This window comes from Triplophysa dalaica, chromosome 21 (genome assembly GCF_015846415.1).
Source record: "Triplophysa dalaica isolate WHDGS20190420 chromosome 21, ASM1584641v1, whole genome shotgun sequence".
NCBI classification, from domain to species: Eukaryota; Metazoa; Chordata; class Actinopteri; order Cypriniformes; family Nemacheilidae; genus Triplophysa; species Triplophysa dalaica.
Window position 1 is genome coordinate 512,808 of NC_079562.1, and position 26,222 is coordinate 539,029.

General features: G+C 41.4%; 3 protein-coding genes across 4 annotated transcripts; 1 reads left to right on the top strand and 2 right to left on the bottom strand.

The window, feature by feature from the left end:
• Positions 1 to 11: 11 nt before the first annotated feature.
• cant1b (calcium activated nucleotidase 1b) lies at positions 12 to 6,953 on the top strand. 2 transcript variants are annotated; one of them, XM_056734622.1, is made up of 4 exons: positions 12 to 352; positions 4,859 to 5,479; positions 5,755 to 5,958; positions 6,086 to 6,953. In XM_056734622.1, exons 2-4 carry the CDS (start codon positions 4,903 to 4,905, stop codon positions 6,454 to 6,456), a joined length of 1,152 nt encoding a protein of 383 aa, XP_056590600.1. In that variant the 5' UTR covers positions 12 to 352; positions 4,859 to 4,902; the 3' UTR covers positions 6,457 to 6,953. The 2 variants fall into 2 exon arrangements, with proteins under 2 accessions (XP_056590600.1, XP_056590599.1); XM_056734621.1 differs by lacking the exon at positions 12 to 352 and adding an exon at positions 1,714 to 2,080.
• A 2-nt stretch (positions 6,954 to 6,955) lies between these two features.
• On the bottom strand, positions 6,956 to 11,035 carry ogal (O-GlcNAcase like). Its single transcript, XM_056734619.1, has 16 exons — positions 10,818 to 11,035; positions 10,342 to 10,393; positions 10,136 to 10,233; positions 9,938 to 10,068; positions 9,679 to 9,850; positions 9,416 to 9,514; positions 9,014 to 9,292; positions 8,837 to 8,935; positions 8,500 to 8,765; positions 8,233 to 8,407; positions 8,075 to 8,160; positions 7,909 to 8,001; positions 7,754 to 7,824; positions 7,535 to 7,655; positions 7,332 to 7,455; positions 6,956 to 7,256 (listed from the first exon to the last, which is right to left on the bottom strand). Exons 1-16 carry the CDS (start codon positions 10,858 to 10,860, stop codon positions 7,120 to 7,122), a joined length of 2,046 nt encoding a protein of 681 aa, XP_056590597.1. The 5' UTR covers positions 10,861 to 11,035; the 3' UTR covers positions 6,956 to 7,119.
• A 551-nt stretch (positions 11,036 to 11,586) lies between these two features.
• LOC130410134 (peroxisome proliferator-activated receptor gamma coactivator-related protein 1-like) lies at positions 11,587 to 19,814 on the bottom strand. The gene is made up of 13 exons (XM_056734617.1): positions 19,539 to 19,814; positions 17,527 to 17,637; positions 17,310 to 17,459; positions 17,146 to 17,202; positions 15,709 to 16,903; positions 15,582 to 15,632; positions 14,758 to 14,844; positions 13,564 to 14,080; positions 13,288 to 13,470; positions 13,138 to 13,204; positions 12,942 to 13,063; positions 12,697 to 12,848; positions 11,587 to 12,092 (listed from the first exon to the last, which is right to left on the bottom strand). The coding sequence occupies exons 1-13, from the start codon at positions 19,623 to 19,625 to the stop codon at positions 12,004 to 12,006; spliced, it is 2,868 nt and encodes a 955-aa protein (XP_056590595.1). The 5' UTR covers positions 19,626 to 19,814; the 3' UTR covers positions 11,587 to 12,003.
• Positions 19,815 to 26,222: the final 6,408 nt, after the last annotated feature.

Genomic DNA, 26,222 nt, shown 5'->3' on the forward strand with positions numbered 1-26,222 from the left:
AAAATCAACTTTAACATCTAACGCGCAAATCATAATCTGTGGCAAACGTTCGGTTATACATTTTATCAGATGACGCGAACAGGAACCGGAGATAAAATAACTCAATTAATATTTATGAACCGTCGGAATGCAAGGTTCGTGACGTCTTCGCTCATCCAATCATATAGGCATATTCGCCGAACGTGGCACTACGTCATTAATATTCATTAGGCGGGCGGGGCTGTGAGGAGAGTTTCGGTGCAGCCGGTTTGTTGGCACCCGGGCGGAGGGTTACAACGTTTCTCACGGGATGAATCGCGGGTGAAATAACACCGGACTGGATAAAATAAATCACCGGAACTGGAGAACTACAGTGAGTTTGAGTTTATATATCATATATAATCGTGTTAACGCAGCCAATGCGAGATTGTTGGTTTAAACAATGTAACGTTAGCAGTTTAACAGCGATATTGAGGCGAGTTTTCTGAAGCTGTTGTGTTAACTATGCGTCAGTACATTAATAACCAACGAATCTTCCAGAAACACAGCGGGTCAGATAAACACGCAGTGATTTAATCTCGTTTTTAAGGGTTTTTAGTGGAGGGAGTGAATCGTAAATAAAGCAGCTCGCTCCAAGAGCAGCGCATGCGCACATCGGGACACTTCCGGTTAATGGTGAGGTTTTTAATATATTAAATAAGAACACAGACAAACGTAATGATTTATAAAAGATAAAACATTTTATGGCGTAGTGAAATTAAATATTTAAGTAAACAAATTGAAGTAACTTTTTACCTCAAGTCTTTAGCTTTGAATTTCAGTTTAAAGTCCCAATGAAATAAAAAATGACAATGCCTATTTTTTCATGAAATATTGCAGCGTTTATTTTAAATAGTTTATTACTGTGGGTCTTTTAAAAATTCGTTTGCCCTCATAATCTAGATGCTTCCAACACCAAATAAAATTCCTTGTGTGTGCAAGAACACTTGGCAATAAAGCTCTTCTTTGGCTGTGTCCAAATACTTGTGTGTCCAATGTCTTAACAATGCCACAGGGCGTTTAACACACACTAAACCCACACTGGCTTGAATATCGCTTCGCTTATCATATCCCATCATGTTCTGGATATGGATCATGAGACTTTTTGCTCGGGTCTCGCGAGATGTTGCGGAAAGCTTTCCAGTGTACGTTAGGGTTGGGTTTGTCTTTATTTATTCTATGTTTGGCCAACATCTGTTTTACTTTATTTTTTTATGGGCTAAAGCTGCTTTGATACAATACAAATAAAGCGCTATAGAAATAAATCTGACTTGACTATATAATTACAAATCATTTCGTAGTAAAACGTAGTGTTATATATTTTATTGGTGAAAACTTTAGTTATGTATTTTGTAAAACTACTTCGTGTTTTAAAGTGATTTGCTTTTGATTTGATGTATACCAGTTTATACCAAAGGTGAAACATATGAATACAAAATGACTCTTAATACATTTTGTTTTTTTGAGGTCACATTCACAATCATCGTTTATAAATGATATTTAAAAGCAACATGCCATCACTGCTAGAACACAACTAAACAACCATTCTCATGAATTAAACATGCTCTTTATTAGGCCTAACAGATCATTTACTTTTATATTTCATTTGTGTTTATGTGATGTGTTTGTGTATTGTTTGTTAATGATTGATTGAATGAGTGACAGATCAAGTAACATGTTTGGTTTGAGAGTTCACTTCTGTCATATAGTGAGTTTGAGCAGAAAGAACAGCGTGTTCACTCTCACTGGTGTTCATTTCCATTCAAACAAATCTTCATGAGCCGCTGAGACTCAACCTCAGATTAACAAACACACAATTACACAATGAACCCTTGCGGATCAGAAACTCTGGACTTTCACTGAGAACATGTTCATGTGTAACCTGTGACACAGAACCATCAGTGGCTTCTTGTGTGTTGGTAAGGGTTCGCTCTCTTGAGTTTTTTTGCCGTGTCACCGTTGCGAGGTTCAGTGATCTCATGAGACGCTGACAGAGAAAGGCTTTACGTGAAAACTCACATCAGAAAGAGAAAGACGTCAGACATGAGGGAGAGAAGACGAGGTGAGAATGACTCTTTAGTTCTATGATGAACGTGACACACACACTGTGAGAGTGTAAGAACTGAAAGAACGATTCTGTTTGGATGATTATCTATTATTTGATCTAATGATCCTCTGTTTCTGGCATGTAGTAACCAGGAGTAAGATCCATGAGATCGAGTGAAGAAGCCGTGGTTACATAAAGATGTCTGTGATTGTGTGGATGAAGTAAAGTGTTGTGTGTTTTTGTGATCATGAATGCAGATGTTGTGTGTGTGTGTGTGTGTGTGTGTGTAATGAAGCGTGTTGTTATGATTCATACGACTCATTAAACGTTGTGTTGAGTATTTCACGAGTGTCTCAGACAGGTATGGTGTTGTTGTTTTATTAGTGTTTGTTTATTGTACATTACCACTAATGTTGTGTAGGGCTGTGTAATTAATTGAAAATGAATTGTCAATTTTGGCCATCAAATATCACTGAAACAAAATATTCAAATAACGAGTTACTGTAATTTAATTACTTTACCCTTGGAAAAGTGAAGTAAGGGATTACTCTTATTTTTTCTTTTATTTAATTACAGTTATTCTATAATATATATATCTATTCTGATGTAATTGAACTTAATACTGTGTTATATATTTAATAGTGGAAATGACATCAAAATTATGATTCTAACTTTAAAATGTATGCTTTAATGCAGGGGTGTCCAATGTCGGTTCTGGGGGGCTACAGTCCTGCAGAGTTTAGCTCCAACTTGGCTCAACACACCTGTTTGAAAGTTTTGATTAGATGTTCAGGTGTGTTTGATTAGGGTTGAAGCTAAACTTTGTAGGACACAGGCCCTCCAGGACTGACTTTGGACAACCCTGCTTTAATGTATCTTTCTCACATTTGTATACTTTGGTCAGTTAATAAGAATAATTAATGTAGTTATTTATTTTAATAAATTAAATAAGCAGTTTCATGTCTATCCTTGAATCAAAGTTGATGTAGGATATAGATAGAAATAAGTCATTAAATACTTTTTTGGAGAGAGTCGTTTTGCAGTAATGTAATGACACTATTGAAAATGTAACTAGTAATTCATTACTTTTCTAGATTAAGTTACACAACACTGTTAATGAGTAATCCTGTTAAATAATCGGGATCTCAATATTGGCCAAAATAAATGTTTGTCATAATCGAGGAGCCCTAATGTAGTGTACACTTATGACATGAAATAGGTGTGTATTTTGGTAGGCAAAAGATATTTACATGTTTGTGTTTTGACTTGTGCTACACATACTGATTCCTTCAAGAGATTTTTCACTGCAGGTTGGAGAATGATTTAAAGTGTCACGTTAGAAGCGTTAAGGGTTCATTGAGCAGATATCAGAGAAACTCTCGAGCCGAGTACACAGATCACGTGTCTGTCAATCATGAGCTCATTCAGTACACCAGATCTGACAAACAGGTCAAAAGAAGAAAAAGATCTGCACCCGTATACTTAAAGCTTCTAAGACTCCTCTAAGAAAGATCTTAATTTAGCTTGAAAATGTCACCGTAGGAGTCTTGGCTTAAAAGTCATTCCGGATCAGTCTGAGAGAAACTCTGAGCAAGGAAAAGAGGATAGAGTATATCTTGGTGAGGAGGCGGGGCTGACCCCGTTGCTATGGATGACACAGTCTTTTAGAGAGTGTGATTGGTTGGTTGGCCAAGAAGGAAAAAAGGGTGCTGTTAAGTATGGGGTCGTTCGTTCGAAATTGCATAACAATTTTTTTCAGTTCTACAATATTCTTGCACACACATGCACTATATATATATATATATAGCATTTGTTCATGCTGTTATGTGTGTATATCTATATATATATATATATTTGTTCATGCTGTTAATATCAACATATTTGATAGAAAATGAACAGTGACACAGTAAGTTTGTGTACATGCTGTAATTGTTTGTGTGATCATTATTGACGTTTGTGACAGAACCAAATCATCTCTACTGCACAGCTGCATTTCTCCAGTGGCCAAATATGTAAATATGATTTCTTCTATTTCTGGCACTATGGCTTTTCTGCACTGTGTTGGAGATGTTAGCGTGATGTTAGTGTGTCTCTATTACGATCGATCACAAACATGAACCCTGCACGATCTTATGTGTTGTGTCTTGTTAACTCGCTGTCATTCAATTAAATTTAATATACGTTAGCGCTTTAACATTTTGCTTTGCATCAAAGCAGCTGTACAAGAAAACCAAAACTAATGTTGAACACATTAAACAAACCTTGAAAGTATTATGGAGAGAGTCATGCATTGCTACACATTTCTTTTCACTTTACGTGTTTCGTCCATTTTCTCTGCTGCTAAAGAAATGATAAAGTCCTCCTCGCTACTCCTAACAATTTTTGACCTTAAGAGCTCTTTTAAGGGTTAAGATGCTTTATTTATATATTTTTCCTTACTAGGATCTTTTCTGTGAACGTCCACATTTCTAAGAATTTTGTCACCAGAAGCAACTCTTTGCGCTAAGTTTTTTCATAAATATGTGCTCTGATGTTGAATACTGCAAAGAAAAGAGGTTTTACGTGTATTTAAGCGTCGGTTTAAAATGAATATTTGATGAAATAAGCCTGTCTTGGTATTCTCTCAGTCTTTCGCGCTGCTGTGGGTAACTTTGTCATTTCTGAGCATTGTTTCTGGACTGAAGTATTTTAGCGTGCAACGTTGATCACCAGACAGACTCTTCATGACTTCTCATTCTGTAGTTTTGTATATCGTCAGATTTTTTTTAATTCAGATGATTTCTGTGTCAACAGCGAGCCGTGACTCCTCCACACCTGAACCTGTTCACGGCGTCTCCATGTTCTCCTCCATCGCCAGCACAGGTCCTGACCCCCGCTTCCGCTTCAGATGGCGGGCCATTACAGTGGTGGCCCTGCTGACCCTGGCTCTGCTCTTCTACGTGCACCATACACTTACAGACTCCAGCGACTACAGCTCGGGCATCAGATCCGGCCGGGAGGTGTCCCGTGGCATGGCGGCCGCCGCATCCTTGGGGTCCGGTTACAATGACACGTACCCGCTCAGTCCCCCGGAACACACGGCTGACGGGATCCGCTACCGGATCGGAGTGATAGCCGATCTGGACACCAACTCGCAAAGCAGGAAGAACAACACGTGGTTCAGTTACCTGAAACGAGGACACCTGCTGGTGTCTGACAGCGGTGACAGGGTGTCTGTGGAGTGGGACGAAGACAAGGTGGTCCTGGAAAGTCATCTGTCAGAGAAGGGGCGGGGCATGGAGCTGTCTGAGCTGGTGACTTTTAACGGTCATCTGTACAGTGTAGATGACCGGACGGGTGTGGTGTACCGTATAGAGGGTGATCGGGCCGTGCCGTGGGTCATACTGCCTGACGGAGATGGCAGCGTTTCTAAAGGTACTAAAGGACTGTAACAACAACTTTTTTTGCCATTTTGTTTATTTGCTTTCATGATTTTTTTTCATGCTACATAATTAATAGTTGTTTTAGTTTCGTTAACTTTTATAGTATAGTTCCAGCTGATTATTTTATATTTCTGTCATGTTTTATGTGACCCAAAACTGCTCTCAGAACAGTGCATTCCCAGCTAGATGTTGACGATGCTCAAAACATATCTCCGTATTTTTACATTTGCTCTAGAAGAATTAAAATAGATTTTGATTTCTTGTCAGGTTTCAAAGCTGAGTGGATGGCTGTGAAAGATGAGCGTCTGTATGTCGGTGGCCTTGGGAAGGAATGGACGACCATCACCGGCGAGTTTGTCAACAATAATCCCGAGTGGGTGAAGGTGATCGGTTTCCATGGAGACGTGGAACATGAGAATTGGGTGCCGCATTATAACTCGCTCAAAAGGGCAGCTGGGATCAACCCGCCAGGTGAGTGCGTTTCTGTGGGAGGAGCCACGAGAGTTTGCTGTGTGCTGATTGGCCATTTAGATGTTTGGGCCGAACATTTACTTTTTTTTAATTATTATTAAAATTGTTTTTCTCATTTTCGTCTCAGGTTATCTTATCCACGAATCGGCCGCCTGGAGCGAGCGGCTGCAGCGCTGGTTCTTTCTCCCACGCCGTGCAAGTTCCGAACGTTACGACGAGACGGCGGACGAGCGCCGCGGCACGAACCTCATGCTGAGATGCTCATCTGACTTTGGTCAGATCTCCATGTCCCGCGTCGGCCCTTTAAATCTCACCCACGGATTTTCCTCCTTCAAGTTCGTCCCGGACACAGATGATCAGATTATAGTAGCGCTGAAATCAGAGGAGGACGCGGGGCGGATCGCCACCTACATCACCGCCTTCACACTGGACGGCCGCGTCCTTCTGCCCGAAACTAAAATCGGAGACGTCAAGTTTGAGGGTCTGGAGTTTATATAGACTGAGAGTGAATGTGCTGGTGTGAAATGAACTCAGTGGATTGTTCGTGGAGTTGTCGAGCAGTCTTACCCGAGCAGACACCTGTCACCCAAGATGCCGTGAGCAAAATGGAAGAAATGTAATCATTTCTAGTGTATATTGATTGACAGGACATTAACACATAAGGACAGTGACGTCACATGTTGAAGATTTTACTACAGGATCTCAGGGAACTACATGCAATAATTGAGACTCTAACCCAAACATATGCATTGGAAAATGCAATAAGTGTCTTCATTTAAAAGAGATATCAACCATTTTGTGTGTAGAATGCAAAACCTCTAAATATATTTATATTTTAGTGTTTGGTTTTAGGGTTTTATAGTGTATGAACTACACTGAAGAATTTTATATGATTTAATGTCATTGATTTCTGACATTAATGAAAAGATAATACTTTATGTCTCAGGCATGCATATTCAATTAAATATGCAAATAAAGACTTAATATTCAAGAAATGTTGATGTTTTGTTATATATTTTTTTATTTAATACAGATTTTAAAATCATAACGAGTGACATTCGCAGTTTAAAGCAAAGATCAAACACTCTAGAAATTTTTTACATAATTAAATAAACATGATTTGAATCAACTGGAGGTTTTATCATTTAAATGTAGATGATGTCATAGTTTAGTTCCCATAACAACCAGGTTGGCCGGAAGCCCTTCGACTCTGAGCACATGGAAGAAGTTGAGCGTCTTGAGGAAGTCCATCATTCTTCTGTCATTGGACCTGAACTCTAAGTAAACCCCTTGAGAACCTGTGACACGCAATGACAGATACTGATCAAAAACTGATCTGTTTGATGTTAATGATCCTGTGCTGTTAAACTCACCGCTCTCTCTCAGCGATGACAACACTTGTCCAATCAGACGCTTGGCTAACGTGGGGTCAGGAACCTTCGGGTGGATCTGAACGCTCATGACGGATGGGAAATCACGCAGCATTGCTTCTGGATACTTGAAGAAAGCAAACAGATATGAAGGTTAAAAACAGGAGCTGTATGTCTCCAGTAATTTGTGTTTGAGAGTTCAGCACCTGAGCTTTAGTCATGAGAGATTTAGCATCGGCGAGAGCAAACACGTAACCGCAGAGACCAGTCTCATCCTCTAGAATCACGTTACAGTTTGAGGTGGACGGCACGAGACCCTCCACCAGCCTGACACCAAAACACACATCATCACAGATGCGTCAGGAGCAGAACTACATTTAAAAGCTGAACATTAAAATGTCTTAAATTCAGATCAAGACACTCGCCTGTCTCCAATCAGCTCCACGCTCTGTTGTGTTTCAGCATTCATTTCTTTAAAGAGCTTCATCACCGCCAGCTGTGATACACACACACTTATCATTGACAATCAGTGACACGGTCACACTGTGATGTTAACATGTGGAGTGTGTGTGTTTGTGACCTGATCTTCAGCAGTACTCGGGCGGATGGTGTACACGCGTGTTGCAGGAGGAGTGCGGAACAGATCTCTGTTGCCATGACACGGCAGCATTCTCTAAACAACACATGCATCATGAGGAAGTGAAGAGGTCACAGGTCACAGATTTCAGGTCAGTGTTTAAGTGTACCTGGAACTCTCCAGAAAGACCTCCTCTGAAACCCCACGGCTCAGGATCATCATTTATAATCATGCACGGGTGAGGGGTTCCACCTCCTGAGAATAGTGTTCATTATGTGTATCAGAGACTTTTATTATGTATTTCAGTTTGATGTCTAGAGAATGTACCGAGTGTTTTGACGAAGGCTCTGGCCAGAGAGACTCCGCTCTTGATGTCACAGATGTAGTTGTAGAGGTCGTAGAGGATCCGTCTGTTTGGGACGTTTGACAGTCTGTTGAACATCTGAACGACAGCGGCACACATGTCATCAAACTTCTCGGCTCTCTGACGCCACTCGATAACCTGCAGGAAAACACAAACACGCAAAGATTCGGTAGTCCGGATGCTGTCATTTCAATGCTTTTACAGAATAAACTCGACATTATCTCGCCGACCTTTTCACATTCGGATGTGACGGCACCGGTCGTGGCGACGGCGCTGTTGCTGCGGAGCCAGTGGAGTTGGTTCAACATGGCTACGGCGGTCGGGCCGTGTTCATACGGCAGATAGAAGAGCTCCGAGAGCAGGGTGAGATCCTCCAGCGTCAGCGGTTCGGCCGTGTACAGCGGGTTGTCTTTGGGTCCGGGAACATGCCCGTCCGTCTGCATGGGTTCTTCATCAGACGCCTCTCGTTTAGAGCGAGCGCTGCGGGATGGAGAGTCTGCAGATGACAGACGTTGAGATTCGGCGCCGGCCACAGACACAGAAATCACACAAGAGTTCAGTTCTTACCGTCGGGGGAATCTGCTCTACCGAACTCAAGCAACCATTCAGTGAGCGCCAGCTGCAGAGCCTCATGGGGGTCGTAGTCGGAACTTTGATCTTCACCATCTGTGAATGAATATATCAGATGTCAATGAATGGCAGATGATGTGACACGATATTGAGACACGTGCATGACTACGTTACCCATGGAGACATCTTTCTGTCCGGGGCCGGACTTGCACCAGGTGGCCAGCGTGTGAACCGCAACCAAATTGGGCTCGAATTCACAGTTGGGGTTTGTGAGAACTCCTCTGAGTTTAGGGATCAGTTCTGCCGGGCGGTTCTTGAATGGTCCCAGAAAGATTCTCTGTGGGTCGTAATCATTGGCATGAATGTTGTCCCAAATCACCGGCGGTCTCTTGAGAACAGCAGACACCTCATCGATGGACGCCACACTGATGTCATTCGACACGACCTTTGGCCCTGACGAGAATGAAAAAAACAATGGAGCACAATGATATGAACAGATGATATGGGTCGTATGTTTCCATTTAAAAGTTTGCAAAGTTTAGAGATGTTTATGTGTCTATCAGTAGATGATTTCACCTGTCCAGAGGACGTCGACTCCCGGATGGAGTTTCTCTCCGACCGTGTTTAAATACTTGGATAGTTGGACACTAGGAGTGCAGAACGCAGCGCAGTAATCTACAGAAACAAGAGAAAACATTTCAAAAGCGACGAGCAAAAATAGCCAAATTTTTTATCTTCCGTCCCATAGGTGGCGCTGTGTTGGCGAAGACCCTCAGTCCTGGGTGTCGCTGAGGCGTACAAAGTCTAGTACCAATAGATCGAAGAATGTGTCAACATACCTGTGGGACAGAAGAGGAAGATCTGCGGCTCCTTCAGGTGCTGAAACACTTCATTGGTGATGGACACTTGAGCATCAGCGAATGAGCTGAAAGCTTCTTTATCTGCCCCACACATTTCTGCCTCGATGTCGTCAAACAGCAGCGCGAACGAGCGACAGCCAAACTCACTAACCTGCCCTCGAAAAACACACATGTGACGGAGATAAAATCACAGCGAGAGAGTTTCTTCACCTCAATCTGACTGATGTCAGACACACACCTGGCTCAGTTTTCTCTTCAGCGCTGCCACCTCTTTAGGGTTGGAGAAGGTGATGTCCAGACCCGGAGAGATGGCGTAGATGAACTCAACACAATGCTCCTTAGCAGCGGAGATGAGAGCCATCAGTTGATCTGAAAGACACGATAAAGGAGTCATGAGAATGGTAAAGTGCGAGAGGGACTTTCACTCGTTCCTCACCTGCTTCTTCCAGAGAATAAAGATCTCTCCAGTACATTCTGTGTTTATAATCATCTTTCGGGGCGTACAGATAAGTGTTCAATCCCCATTTCTCCTCCCTAGATATATGACAACAAACACACAGTATACCAGCGTGAGATAAACATCAGCACTTATCAGATAACACATGATGAGAGAGAGCTGATATCAGTCTTCAGTTTCTTTACCTCCTGAAGAGCTCCATCCTCTGGTTCATAGTCCACGGCCGTCCATAAAACCCTAAAAAACACAAAGGTCACTTTTAACAGAGCAAAATCAGCTGAGATGCTTTAACATGATGATCGTAAAATAGAGAACAAGAACACATGCAATGAAATACCAGTTGAACCAGTATACTTTCAACATCTTTTGTGTATGTTTCTCTTTCTATCTCAATTTATACATATCTGTGATTCTCAATGTAAAGGTACTTTTTTGGCATGATAGTGTTTAGTTACAATACTGCCAGAGCATTACACATAAAGTATATATGCTAATACAACAATAAAAACAAACAATAACCTGATTAATAAGGTGAATACAATATATAAACCTGGATCTATCGATCTCCTTTACGTGCACACTGATCGCATTCATTCATATATTCATTTAAAGTAATGATATCTTGTATACATGTGTCACGTGTGTATTTTCGTGCACTCACCCTCGACTACACCGCTCAGGAAGATCTTGGATTTCTCTGACATGATTTAATGATGAATATAATGTGATCGATCAGATGACAGCTCGTCTTCAGCTCTGTGTCGATGTCTCTCCTCGATCGCCTGACAAACTGCCGTCTGGATTAATGTTTATGTTTAGAATCTCTCCCATTTCCTTATTGTGCTCGTGTACTAAGCGCGCACGCGCACTTCACTCCTGTCAGTGAAGCCACGCCCACCAGCGCGAGCTCGTGACTGCTGCCGCTTTGAGGAGTGAAGAGCTCGAGCGAGGTATGAAAGTGCTACACAACATTAAGACAATTACAAAAATACATCATTTAATGTCTTGAAGGTTAGGACACACACTTTAAATATCTGTATGTCACAAAATAACACGACTGGAGCTTCTCGTAGATTCATTTTATGAGGAAAAAGTCTGCGAGGTTCACTCGTGTAAATAATCACGGAAAAATACGTTAACAAAACGTTTAAACAAATGTAATAATAAAGAATGACGCTATAGAAAAAATATCGATTATAGAAAATATTCAAGGACAAACCCAAAAATACATTTAAAAAAATCAGTAAACTTGATTAAGAATTGTATTCGTTTAATTAAGTAATTTATTTATTTTCGTATTATTGTTTATATTAATTTATTGCCAGTTTGGTCCTTTATCAACCATGATATGTTTAGGAGTATAAATCGACTAATCCCTTATGCAAAACCATGATTTGTTAAAAAAGAGACTTCAGGCATGAATATGTAAAGCATTTTTATTCATGTAAAGTAACCTCATTACAACCAGGACAGAGGAAAGAAAGTTTTTGGTATAACTATAAAATACCCACACTATACACTTCATATATTTAAACCGATGAACAATACACAAGTTGAATTTTCTTCTTTAACAATTATTCTTGTAATGTCATTCATATGTACATTAAAAGTCCTTCAACAGAAAGATTTGACTGTCAGGAGGTGAACCTTACTTCAGTTTAGTGAATTGATGTGCAGGTGTTTCTGACAAAGAAAACCTTTATAGAACGTGTTCCAGATGTGAAAGTGCTTTAAACATGTGATATACTGGAAACCAGTAATGAGATGTTGATCTGATGTGTACAACAGCAGACTGATCTCAGACTGATGTCTTCAGCAGGTGAATCTCAGTTCATCTCTTCTTCCTGTCACCTCCTGTTTCCTCTCTGGGCCTGTCTCAACAGCGTATCAAAGTCCAGCGAGTCACTGGACACACGGTTAATGTCCCTGCTGGAATCTAAAGGACACACAGAGTATCAAAGTGAGATAAAGTGCATCCAAAAATGAAACTTCTGTAATTATTCACACAGCCTCATGTCATTTCATACCCTGTTTAAATGAAGAAAGATATTTAGAAGAATGTTAGCAATTTTCAATTCTGTGACATAATTATATATTCTTCACAAAATCTCACTTTGTGTTCAAAAGAACAAAAAAGATTTGAAAAAAAAAACATACTATGGTAGAACACAATCACAGAACTGAAAATGGCTCACATTCTTACAAATATCTTCCTTTGTGTTTAACAGAACAAGGAAATGTACATACGTTTGAAACTATCTGAAGGTGAGTAAACGATGACAGAATTTTCTTTTTTTTGTGATCTATTCAATTCAATAAATTAATTACAGGAGCAAATAAGAAAAACAAAAAAAGTTAAAACACAGGACAGTGCATGGTGTTTACAGACCAAGCAAGACCATTCTAATAAATAATATCTAATAAATAAATGCAGTCTCGCGGTGAGCAAGCCAACACTGCCCTGCTGTGGCGAGGAACCCAAACTCCAATGATGAATAAATGGAGAACTAAGCACATCCTATAATAACTCAACAACCGACCTAAATCTGCGTAGTCAGACTTGCAGAACTGCCGTCGACCACCGAAGCAGATGTCGAACGGATGCTCATCCGCACGCCTCAGTCTGCTTCCGTTCTCGATGGCTGCGAAAGCGTCGTCTGTATTGTAATACGTAACAAAACCGAAGTTATCTCTGAAAGAGAGAATAATCGTGAGATATTAACGTCAACATGCTTCATATGAGCAAAGCCAAAGCTCTTACAGTTTGTATCACAGTAAATCTTACCCATGAGTCCTGATGTGCACTGTACTATCCTCAACCTTCCCAAAGAGTGAAAATCTTTCTTTGAGGTCAGAGGGCAGCATACTTGCACGGATTCCACCCACATACACCACCCTGCGCTCCTCCTGGAGATAATGAGGAACTAACATCACAAGACAGTTCATTCCGATAACAGAGAGGTGAATGTTTGGACACCTACGATAGCTTTCTGTTGACACATTTTATGAGCCTCTTCCTGTCTGCGGTGGCGGTTCAACTCCCTCGATCTATGAAGACACACGATGACATTATCGCATTCAGTGAAGAAGATAAACTGGAGTCAATCCATTAAGGTTGCGCTCACACTAACCTTTGCCATCTGCATCGATCCTCGTTCCAATTTTTAGGTGACCTGGACCCAGAACCCGAGCGACATAAAGATCGGGATCGTGATCTGGTACAGTGTCGTATACGCTTGCGTGGAGGGGAGTGAGAAGGCGACCGTGAACTAGAGCGTGAGGAGGAGCTGCTCCCAGAATGCCTGAGCCGACACCTGAAAATAATCCATGATAGTCACAATCATTTAAATGCTTTTCTGGGCTTTATTGTCCAGCTCTACTTCTGTGGGGTGACGACTTATATTGACCTTTTTCTAGCTGGCGAGCGAGATCTGGAACGAGAAGACGACGATGAGGATGAAGAACAAGATGAGCAAGACGATCTTGAACTGGAGTTTGAACATTGGTAGCTGTCGCTGTAACCCCGCCTCCGCGTCCTGCCCCGGTCCTGAGGGCTGGGAGACCGTGAGGAAAACTGTAAGGACTCAAAACCATCCGTCCTGCAGGGCGAGGTGTCTGGAGACAGCAGAACCGATCCAGACAGATGCTCCGTCCTGTCATCTAATCGAGCCTTCGACGGCACACGTGTATCAGTGTATGAGGTGCTGCAGTAATCGTGATCTATACACGCCCGATTTGGGCTCAGTGTAGGAGTGAAGCAGGGCAACGGAGGCTTTGAGTGAGTTTTGCTGGGCGGTAGGGGACGAGGGTCAATAATCTGAATGGTTTTACTGGGTGACGGCTTCATCGATTCATGTTTCGTCCCTTTGACTGGTAGAAGTCGTTTACACGTCTGATGTGGAGGCGTCGCTGGTGGTGTCAGACCTACAGAAAAATACATTGATACAAATCATTTATTCTCAGAAATGTTATACAGGACAGTTTAACCAAAAATGAGAATTCTGTCATCATTTATTCACTCTCACGTCATGTCAAACCTGTATTAGTTTCTTTCTTCTTCAGAACACAAAAGAAGAGGTTTTGAAGAATTTTGATCATCGAACAACACTGAACTCCAAACTGAGCACAAAAATAGGGCCGTAACATGATTAATTATGACTAATCATTTGCAAATGTTTTTGTTGACATAAAATATGTGTGTGTACTGTATAAAAACACACAGATCAATGTATAATTTTAAATGGTATTTGTATATATAAAATATTTATGTTTATATACAATACAAATTACATATGTATATACATTTTTATATTTATGTGTAAATATTTCTTAATATATACATGTATGTGTGTGTATTTATATATTCATAATTATGACGTACAGTGTACACACACATTTTATGTAAACAAAAACTTTTATTTTGCAAATAATTGTCGTGTGACAGCCCTACACAAAACCACAGAGACATTTCTCAAATCATCTTCTGTCGTGTTCCACTGAAGAAAAGTCGCGAATTACATCCACATGAGAGAGAATGAATGCTGAGAGACGTTAGATGTTTAGTTGAACTTTCTGTTTACTGGCATCTTTTTAAAACATACCCGCGGTACTTCCGAGGTCCATCAGCCGGTTGTGAGGTGACCACAGATCCTGACACTTGTCTGTGGATGTCATCTGTCCTTTACACGCTGCAGAGAGAGCCAACTCTTTTTATACAGTTCCTCTCTCTCAATTACACTCACACAACGTGAAAATAAACATACGCTTACTAGGGATGCATGATATATTATCGGCCATATCTGTATTGATAGTAAAATGTAGGACGATAAATTATAGCGTCATAAATAATCTGTATGACATATCGCTTGTTGCTCCCCAAAATCTCTGTAAATCGCTTTGGATAAAAGCGTCGACTAAATGTAAATAATTTCCTCTGTTTGAACTTCTTCAGCTGCACGCTGCTCACTGTTAAAATACAGTACAGTACTCGCTTTCTGCCGTGATCAGTCACTTACTGTACCTAGTGGTGCAACTGGGTAACTACTACCTTACATGCATAACAACCTGTGTTAAAAATGGCTCTTTTGGTCCCAAAGGTTGAGGACCCCTGCACTAGAAGCACATCTATAATTTTCTATTAAACAAAAAATATAACAGAAAAGGTTGACGGTTAAAGAATGGTTAACTAGTGTAAAGTAGGCTTGTTACATGATTTTCAGGGGAAACAAGAGAAGTAATGTTTTCTACAGTGAATGCTTTCAAATAAATGCAGTTGAACACCTTTTGCCTTTTGTTTCAGTCTTAGGGAATTTCATATTATTATTTAGATACGGTGTGTCGGCCAATATATCGGTTATCGGCTTCCAATGTTAAAGAATTATCGGTAACTGTTATCGGCCAAAATGTACTCATCCATAGTTCTTACCTTGTGTTTCAAACTGCTCCAGAAGGCTGGTCAAGTCTGTGGCCTCTATTCCTGTAAAACACAACACAACGTTAGAACACAAAACACACACAAACACACCATATGTCGGCAAAAACTATAAACTCGCCGATTTCTCCTGCTGTCGTCTGGATGGGTTCTTCTTCTTCTTGTCTGACTATTTGAGGTGAAGACATTTGGGGTTTTGACCCTGACGTGATTGTCACAGGTTCAAGTTCAGGATGTCGAGCATCATCACAAGAAGAACAAACATCAGGTTTTGATTCAAAAGAGTGTGAAATAAGCGGTTCTGATGTGTCGTGTGTTGCTGGATGTGTTTGGGGTGGCTGGGTCCGAACCTCAGACGTGGCTGTGCTTGAGGTTGGCTTGTGTTGATTGGCCTTCAGGGTCACTACAGTGGGATTCGGTGGATCAACACAAATATTTGCACACCTCCTCTCCGTACTTTTGACTTTTGCAGTGTTTCTGCAGGAGGAACGACTACCTTCGCTTGACCTGGCATCTGTTTTCTCATCAGGAGGTGTTTTGAGAGTCAGCTGTGGCAGGATGGGCAGAAGTTCGCTGGGAATGTCGAGAAGCGAGGGCCATTTAGTTCGATGGTCCATCCTTCTCTCATCCAGAGGAAGTTGTTTGTTTTGTCTGAGGAGACGGTACTGCTGCAGACTGAGTGATTTGGGCTTTTGAGGGGATGTGATGTCACACATCCTCTCACTTTTCGAGGATAAGGTTTCCGGGTCGTCGCATCCAGGACTGAAACATTCATCCACATGGTCTTCCAAAGCTGACGGTCCGGGCGAATCAGAATCCAACTCCTCGGGTGGAATCTCATAAACTAAAGTTAAATGCACAGCAAAACTCACTCTTTTCTTTGTTCGACTTGTTTCGCTCTTCTTTACCAAAGCGCTGCGTTGTGGCATCTTATTACCATCTCTGTGCAAAGATGTGATGTTGTTTTCTTCTGATACAGAGTCAAGATCAGAGTCTTTCCCTGGGAGTTCTGCAACGTTCTCTTCCTGTTCGTCATATCCTTCAACATCAACAAACTCCTCCTCATCCGAGGACACGTGGACGTCATTGTTCCTGATGTCTTTCTCCCCATGAGTCCTGAGGCAGTACGGGTGCATGTGTCTTACTAAATCTAAAAGAAACTCAAGTTCATCTTGAGGGAACATGGGGTCCGATTCGATCTGGAAGGTTCTTCCGGAGTGCCTCTTGGACTGTCTCAGGTTCTTCTCACCGTCAGTATGCTGTGATGTGACAGTCTGGCGACGGGGCCGGAGCTGTCTGTCTGAAATGACAAGATCCTGGTGGAAAACACCAGACCAAACATTAACACTATACACGATCAACACCACATGAGAATTCTTCTCGCTGTCTTTAATCTCCTACAACTGTTGCTCATGTTTTACCCCATTTCAGCTTCCTGCTTTGAAACCCAAAACATTGAGTTTCATGAGAACAGTGATGTGTTGGGTGGAACAGGAACTCTACAGAGAATACGGCACATTCATCTGCTCAGTAATGGGATCAAACAAAGGAAACTTACTTTTCCTGACTTTGACACCGGCGATTGTGAGATTTTGATGTCTGGAAACAAGTGCTGCTACAGAAACAAGTTACACACAATCAACAGACAAGAATATAATGAACTGTGAATTCATGCAAGTATCAGAGAACAGAGAATCGACATGAACACATCAGCAAACTAACCCTGTCATCTGAAACCATCTGATGCGAAAAAATGCCAGAGTCTGGCAGCGTGTCGAACGGTGATAACGTCTCAACATCCACACTGTCAAGAATCTCAGTCAGAGCAGAAAGCAACGACGCTTCGTTTTCCGCGTCCAACCGGCTGTACGGCTGAGAAAAAATGAAATCAAATAAATGAAATACACAGATTCACAAACACAGTCGTGACATGAAATACCTCTCCAGTCTTCTCCTGAAAGATGGACAGAATGGAAGGTTCCAGACTTCCATCGGAGGTCTTTTCAACATCCAGCTCGAAGACGGGAAAATCACTTTTCCCAGATTCACCCTGTGAACAAAAACAAAACTTTTATCTCATCGTCGCAGCTACACATTACTCATTGACAACTGTTTGGTGTATAAAAGGATACGGATGTTACACGATGCCCTCTTAACCAACATGTGACAATTAAGGCTGCAATACACTATTGGACTTGAAAAACTAGACATCGCACACTACACAATAAAATCTGCAGACTGGCGCAGACTGAAAATCTGTGCAAAAGTCTTCTAGTGTATTAAGTTCAGTTTATACTTGAGCGTCTGACCTACGCCTGACGTGCACCTCTCCAAAAATGTAACAACGTGTCAACTCAAGCCGGACCCTACGTGGACCGCAAGCGATGTGATTGGTCTGTTTGAACCCCTCCCTCTGGTCAAAAAACTCAGCGATAGAGTCATCTTTACTCAAACGCATTTCAGAATGATTTATATAAGTAAAATCTCAAATCTGAAACAAAATTGACTTTTTACTTGCTGCTATCACTGATAATGCTTCTCACGCGAGCTGCTTCTTCTTCTTCTTCTTCTTCAGCTCTTGTCTTGGTTACACAAGCAACACGCATGTGGATTCTGACACATAGTGGTCATTGCCTGTCAACGCGGACAACGGCGTAGAACTATAAATGAATCGAGTATAAACCCAGTTTTACAGCCTTAACTCAGTTTGTATGACTAAGGATAGTGTCAATGGCTTCAAAACATCTTTAGAAAAACACCACAGTAACTATCATCTTTATAAGTCAAAATATAAAAAATATATGAACTTAACTCACTGTTCATCATACAAGAGCAAAACTGTGGTTTAGTCATGGGTTTATTTTAGCAAACAGATTAACATTTCTATAACCACAGTTTAGTAACTGTAGAAAACAGTCTTTTATTTGCGTGATGAATATTATTTGGCTTGAATATTTAACCACTTCAAATCTACTTACATTTTAGGCATTTGGCAGACGCTTTTATCCGAAGCGACTCACATGGCTTTATCCTATACATTTTACATAGGTATTTGCAATCCCCTGGAATCGAACCCACAACCTTGCGATGTTAACCCAATGCTCTTACCACTGAGCTACAGGGAAGCTTTAAATGAAATATATCATGTTTAGTACACCACAGAACTTAACAAACGGTCGTCTGCCCCACACACTCAACACCATTAAACTCGTCTTTTGATTTCATGATGTTTTAATAGAGTAAAGATGAATAAAGACACGATTCTGTTTGTTCTTCATTCACATGCACTGATGTTGGAGAACAGGCAGAACGTGTGCGCGAGACACGTCAGCGACGTTTGAACTACTGGACAACCGGAAGCACGAGCTTGAGGAACAGGATTCAGTTACACATTCATTCATTCATTCATTCACTCGCTCACTCATTTATTCAATCATTTTTACATGTGTTATGTTTTAACTCCACTAGAAATATATCAAATACAAGCAAAAGACTGATATGTTATACATTTACATGTAACGGTGTCTAACACTGACCTGAGAAGAGACGTTCTTTTTACCATCGCGACAATTTAATTTTGTAATTTGTGTTTTTTTTGTATTTTATAAAGAGTTTATACTAGTTCTTTTAATTTCCTGTTTAATAAAATAATGCCCGTAGTATATTTTCGAACCGTTTCCGTGCCGTATACACATGAAATCAGAACTAAGAAAACACATTTAAACTGCACCTGTTTGTCGTCGATCACGTAACTAAATAATAATTGAGCCGTTGATACGTTTAAAATCAATCGGTTGTCGAGATTTAAACGAGATTTGTAACTTCACATCCGCCTTGAGCACGCGCGCACATCCACGTGTTCACAAACTGTCTGCTCAAACGGCGCTTTCTCATCGTCACAACACGTTCATTTAAACATCTGCAGATACAGAAGAGTAAAACATATAAGACCTGCGCATCCAGAGACGCGTCTGATTCGATATTTCCCGTAAACCGGCACTTTGAATTCTTCGGTTCAACGCCATGCGGCGGCGCCATTTTGGATCGAAGAGAAGAGTATCGCACGAGGCGCCGGGTCAGTCACGTGGTGCGGCATTCCTGGGAAAATGACAGCTCGAAATGTAAAAAACGGGATTGTTCACTGTTGCTAGGCGACAACTTGCAGTTGTCTCAGTTTTACCACAAACTGCTTTTACAGTGACGATTTATTCTGGTTAAATGGTGGTCAGTTTGTGCAGGTCAGGTATATTTTTCTGTCACTGTAATAAATTACATCGTAAGACACTCTGTCAAGTCTTCTTGACCTACTTATTAAGGAGCCAATGTACAATATTAACACGATAGTATAATAGTTCACTGGAAAACATCTTTACTGGGAAAAATACGTATTTATTGTTTTATACGCAATTAATATTTTTCTGTTTTAACTTTCAATATTTCTTGTCCTTATACATAAGCTTCATGATTAATTTTTCATCAAATTCACTGTGTGTCTCTCTCTCTGTGTGTGTCTCTCTCTCTCTCTCTCTCTCACTCTCTCTCCCTCCATCTCCCTGACTCACTAACTCACTCTCTCTCTCTCTGTGTCTCTCTCTCTCTCTCTCTCTCTCTCTCTCTCTGTGTGTGTCTCTCTCTCTCTCTCTCTCTCACTCTCTCTCCCTCCATCTCCCTGACTCACTAACTCACTCTCTCTCTCTCTGTGTCTCTCTCTCTCTCTGTCTCTGTCTCTCTCTCTCTCTCTCTCTCTCTCTCTCTCTCTCTCTCTCTCTCTCTCTCTCTCTCTCTCTCTCTCTCTCTCTCTCTCTCTCTCTCTGTGTCTCTCTCTGTCTCTGTCTGTCTCTCTCTGTCTGTCTCTCTCTCTCTCTCTCTCCCACATCAAGAACACATCAAGTAGAAATGCTCATGATATGTCATCTCTGTCAACATGTGTGTGTGTGTTTGCTGTTGTATGTGTTGACATTTTCCGTGTGTGTGTTTCTTCTCTGTGTGTGACTGTATTTATACACAGAGCTCAGGAACTCTGACCTTTAACCTGACACCACATCAGCCGTTACCAGTATAGTATGCAAAAATCAGTAGGCGAGAAATAACAGGACGGTCTTCTACTTCCACTGAGATTGGTGAGTGTGGATCGGATGGACAAATATAGCGGAAAACTTTAAGGCAGACTTCTGTTTCTGTTGTAAGTGCCAATAAATGAATTTCTCTTCACTAAATTATGTTTTTATCAACACTTATGTGCATGTAGTTAATAGGTCATAGATCAAAGATCATACAGGTCACATGACCATAAAACATGGCGGACCCCGTTTATGTCCAAAATATAGAGAGCTATATAGTTAGCTATAGAACTATATAGAACGATCTGTTTTAATGGCCGACAGGAGGGAACTTATTTACATTCAGTATGTACTGTCACAGTATGCCATTTCAGACGCAGCCTGTAAATCATTCAACTGACCCAGGATCAGTGTGGTGACCACACTGAAGTGTATCACAGTGACCTCTCTGTCTGTTCTTTCACACCCTGTGACTGTTGTTCTCAGAGGCTGAATCTAATACTCATGTCACATTCACACCAGAACCGTTTACACAACCAAGAAAAGAAACGAAAGATTCAAACAACACAATTATTCTGTTTAGCTAAACTTTTTACCTTTGAACTCCTCTCCCTTTCTTGACCCCCCCACCCCCTGATTATTGATGTGTAAATAAGAATCACATCTTTTCTTAGTAAAAGCATCACAGATGAAACCGACAGTGCATGTGCTCATTACAGTGTCTTCAGGTATAATTGACTTGTCAGTGTGACTGTCAAGGGCAAACGTGTGTGTTTGTAATACTGGAAGTATGATCAGAGATCTGCCACATCGCCATGGTGACGGTCCCCTCGGTGGGTGACCCCCCCCCCACTGCTCTCTCTCTCTCTCTGTTTCTGCTGTAATGAGCTCTATCCCCGTGTCTCTCTCTACAAACACAGACAGACAGACAGACAGACAGAGGTCCTGTGAGTGTGTTCTATAGCTTTCCTGTAGCTCAGTGGTAAGAGTATTGTGTTAACAACGCAAAGTTGTGGGTTCGATCCCTGGGGATTGCAAATACCTATGTAAAATGTATAGGATAAAGCAATGTAAGTCGCTTTGGATAAAAGCGTCTGCCAAATGCCTAAATGTTCTCTGTTCTCTTCCCTTCATCTCTCATCGAACAGTGGTTAGCATCCCATATCTGACCATATCAACTCAATATGAACTCACTGTTCATCCCACAAGAGCAAAACAACTGAGATATGCCACCCACAGTGATTAACATGGCTCTGTAATGTATGTAAAAATTAATTTGTGACTATTTCATCTCTCCAAAGGTTTTATGATGTCAGTGACACGCAGTATAAGAGTGAAAATGGCAGAACAGAATAAAGCCGAGCTTCAGAGAGACGACTCACGATGACATCAGGCTTCAGACACTGTAGAGAACATCTGCAGGTGACACGCTCGTGAGGTCAGTCTTGTTACGCTCTCTTCGACACACATCTGTGAAGCTTCATATATCACGTGAACTATAAATAACAGGCAAGAAATTAGGGCAAAATAGAATGTGGTGCTTCTTTTGACTTGACATGCTGTCTTACAACCCCAGAGCTCACGGTGGGAGACGCTGAAAAACACAGAGAGACGACTGTCAAACATGTGTTCAGACAGAAAAACAACTGTACAGAAACACACAAGAACACGTCCTGTGTGATCAGCCTCCCTCACTGGGTCTCTCTCTCTCTCTCTCTCTCTCTCTCTCTCTCTCTCTATTTCTCTCGCCCTCTCTCTCTCTTCATCTCCCTTTCTCCCTTTCTCTCTCTCTCTCTCTCTCTCTCTCTCTCTATTTCTCTCTCTCTCTCTCTCTCTCTCTCTCTCTCTCTCTGTCTCTCTCTCTCTCTCCCTGTGCTGATATCTGCACACTAATGAGAGCTTGAACTGCAGCTCCCCACGTCTCTCTCTCACTCTGTCTCTCTGCTCTCATTCCTTTGTGCTCATTCTTTTTTTAACCTTTCTCTCTCTCTCTCTCTCTCTCTCTCTCTCTCTCTCTCTCTCTCTCTCTCTCTCTCTCTCTCTCTCTCTCTCTCTCTCTCTCTCTCTCTCTCTCTCTCTCTCTCGCTCTCGCTCTCGCTCTCTCTCTCTCTCTCTCTCTCTCTCTCTCTCTCGCTCTCGCTCTCGCTCTCTCTCTCTCTCTCTCTCACTCTCGCTCTCTCTCTCTCTCTCTCGCTCTCTCACTGCTGAGTGTGTGTGAAAAACAGACGTCCATGTGAGGAGCGGTGGTGGTCCGGAGCGTCAGCGCCAGAGAAAGCTCAACGGCACTATTCCAGCGTTCTGCTGCGGCTCAGGCGACGGGCATGTGAGAAGATGTCTGTGGGAGGCTGCGCGTGTCCCGGTAAGGTCGCCGTGACTACCGCCCGTTGGCGAGAGAGACGAAGCGTGTCCGTGGCGTCTGAGTATCTTCTTGCAGTGACATATGGGGTTTAGATGGAAACATGGCCGCTGGTGTTTTGACGTTTGAAAATGGAGGAGTTCAGTCCTGCTTTTCATTTGAACAAACAGCTGGTTTGCATTGGTGACATTTTCAGTCGAGGTTTTCACCGCCAGCGTGTGTCGCCTTGTTGTGGTCGATCGTTCTGTGGCCTACATTTCTAACAGGCTGAGAGGGAGATGAAGGTTTGTTATGAGTGCACATCAGATGTGAAGGGAGTTTTGTGACGTGGGATGATTAAAGCCTAAAGGTCATGTTAGGTTTAAAGTCGACCCCTGATGTCTGCTGCACTTCTATCATCAAAAGATTTCTCTCTTGCGTTTCAGACGGGAAGGTGATGATGAAGTTTAAGCGTGTTGTTGCAGAAGAAAGAAGAACAGTTCTAAAAGTATTAAAAGATATTAAATGTTCAACATCATGAATCTAAGAGTAACGTGCGTTTCTATAGATCAACAAGTGCTCACATCTTCATTCTTTTTGATCCAGCAAAACTACATCTCTTTATTCATGGCTTCATTATATTAATCGAATAGTTTACTCAATCAGATTGACTCCGAGCTCAGTTTGTGACATTATTGAGATGTCTTCTCAACGGGGTGTAACTACTTCCTTGTTTTTATATGGATTCTGACCTCAGATGATGGTCAAAACAAAACCATCTTTGCATTTGTATTTATTTTGTAACATTTTTAGTGACATCACAGAAGCCTCCTCTTCTAGAGACAGATTTATCATTCAGTCCGTGTGTAGTTTTATCTCTGTATTAATGCATGATGGATTTATTTACCTCTTATGAAGTTCTTCTTCCTCCAGCAGATCAGCAGAAACTAAAATTGTCCGGCGAGTCTGTGGAGATTGTGGCTGGACTTGTGTTTCACAGGAAAGTCAAGAGTGAAAGTGTGTTTGTGAGTCCAGTGTGTTTACATTCCTGTGTGGTCTGTCACACACGCTGATGTTTTACAAGTCATGAAATATAATTCAACCAACACGCTACATTCACACCTTAAGCCCAACGTTGCCCATATCAGTCTATACGAGATCAGATGTCTTGGATATCTGTTATTTCTCCTGGACATCAATGAGATTAACTGACAAGCACACGGAAAGTTTTGCTCAAGTCAGAAATCTGAGAGTTTGAGTAGAGACGTCAACACTGTGTCAAACTGAGCTTAGATTTGTCTCGTCTGTGATCAAAATTCAATATTAGTGAAGATATCGATATCAACAATTTCTCATCACAATTACTCAAATCCTGATGATCCACATTCATACGTACTCTTTAAACTCTCATTTGATTTTCTCTTTATTTCTCCTGAGCAATTTTAAGAGAACCAAGTTGATATTTTAATGCACAATCTGCTTAGATATGACAGAGAAACCTGTGAGCAATAACAGTCTCCTCTAAGTGCGGTATCACCATTTATTGTAATGTCTTTTGTCAGTGATAAAAGCAAATCCTGTGGTCTCAACAATCTGAATTCTGATTTGAGCCACATTCGTCCGTCTAACGGTTAACTAGAACACTTAAAGATTTAAAAAAAATTGTGCCTATTTATATTTTCAGACTGTGCGTCTCCTCTGTTCATCTCTGTCTCTCTTTCTGTCTGTGAGAACAAACCTCTTCTCATACAGAAAGAGTGTCACATGGTCTCCTTGATTGGAGGAAAATCACTTCAGAGCGCTGGCAACATGGCAACAGCAGTTACACAAGCGCAGACAGACAGACAGACAGACAGAAGGAGCGAGCGGGTGAGCGGTGAGGGTGTTTGAGAGTGAAGGAGGGGAGGTCGTTGAGCATTACTGTGTGTCTGAGCGTGTTCACAAGCAGACTGATCTGTCATTGGTCAGACTGTTTCTGCACATCAGACCTGCTCTCCTGCTCACCACCACAGATCTGGAACAAAATGGCTTCTTGTGCAGGGAAAACGGCAGCATCAGGGCAATGTGACGTACCCATCAGCCACCACACACACACACACACACAGCAACAAACCCTGACACTGACAAACACATCCTGTTATATCATCATTAGAGTTTAGTAGAAAGATTTCAAACATTAACAGTTTTAAACAGTTTGCTTATGTTAGGAGTATTTTTTTTCATCTCTCTCATGTGGTTGTGAATCTGTATGCGAGTCTTTCTTCAGTGGGACACATCAGAAGATATTTTGTGTTCGTTCAATGGAAGCCAATGGATTTCAGTTTTGTTAGATTATGAACATTCTTCAAAATATCTTCTTTTGTGTTCTGCAGTAGAAGGGAATGCTACTAAGGATGTCACAGAAGCAGATTGTCAATGCTTAATATAAAAACACTATAACAGCAGTTGTTTCTACAGTATCGGTGCTAAACACTGACTGACAGGCAGCTGTGCTCATCTTACAGTAATACATCGGTGGGGCAATTCTTCAAAATAGTTTTAAACACACTCGTTTATGTGTGAAGAATATTTCATCTGTTGCCTAATACACCATCTGATGTCTGTTATGTTATTAATAATAATAATAATATTGACGACGAAAGAGAAAATGTACTCCATTGTTCTTAAAAAAGAATATGATATATTGATAATTGCATACCACTCGCCAAATGAACCACTTTTATAGTTGTTTGATTTGTAACATTTCTTTATTGTCCTGTCATCATCTGACCACAAGGTGACGTGTTACAGCAGACAGTCAGACATCTAGAGATGTGTTCGGTTCACATCTGAGTGTCCTCTGTGATCATTGTATGTGTCACCTGACATCTCTTCTGTCTGTGATCAGCGCTTTAGACCTGCATTGATTTACAGCTTAGCACAACAGATATGCCCCAGGCCCGAGGGACACCTGTCAATCATTCCAGTGCCACACCCACCTCTTTGTGTCATTGGTGGGAGGAGGGATTAACTGGTCAGAGCTGGGAATTCTCCTCCATTCTGTGGTTCAGAGCGCTTCTGTTTATTATATCTGTGAGCGTGTTCGCGCGTGTCTGTTTCGTTTGAGCTGCTTTGAATTATGGTTAATGCTTTCAGTGGTGAAATAAAACAATAATGCCCCTTTTTTTGGTTTGAAACAATAATACTGATTTGATATTACATATGCATGAGTTTATTTTTGTGTCCCAGTGGATTATCAGG

Excerpts from the sequence above, each read along its gene's own strand:
- cant1b (XM_056734621.1), top strand. Across the intron at positions 5,480-5,754 it reads AGATGGCAGCGTTTCTAAAG|GTTTCAAAGCTGAGTGGATG; the intron begins GTACTAAAGGAC and ends ATTTCTTGTCAG. Across the intron at positions 5,959-6,085 it reads AGCTGGGATCAACCCGCCAG|GTTATCTTATCCACGAATCG; the intron begins GTGAGTGCGTTT and ends TTTTCGTCTCAG.
- ogal (XM_056734619.1), bottom strand. The coding sequence starts at position 10,860 with ATGTCAGAGAAATCCAAGATCTTCCTGAGCGGTGTAGTCGAGG. Across the intron at positions 8,936-9,013 it reads ACAGAAAGATGTCTCCATGG|ATGGTGAAGATCAAAGTTCC; the intron begins GTAACGTAGTCA and ends ATTCATTCACAG. Across the intron at positions 7,656-7,753 it reads GTGGAGCTGATTGGAGACAG|GCTGGTGGAGGGTCTCGTGC; the intron begins GCGAGTGTCTTG and ends TTTTGGTGTCAG.
- LOC130410134 (XM_056734617.1), bottom strand. The coding sequence starts at position 19,625 with ATGGCGCCGCCGCATGGCGTTGAACCGAAGAATTCAAAGTGCCGGTTT. Across the intron at positions 17,203-17,309 it reads AGATGGTTTCAGATGACAGG|CAGCACTTGTTTCCAGACAT; the intron begins GTTAGTTTGCTG and ends TTGTTTCTGTAG. Across the intron at positions 15,633-15,708 it reads GACGACAGCAGGAGAAATCG|GAATAGAGGCCACAGACTTG; the intron begins GCGAGTTTATAG and ends TGTGTTTTACAG.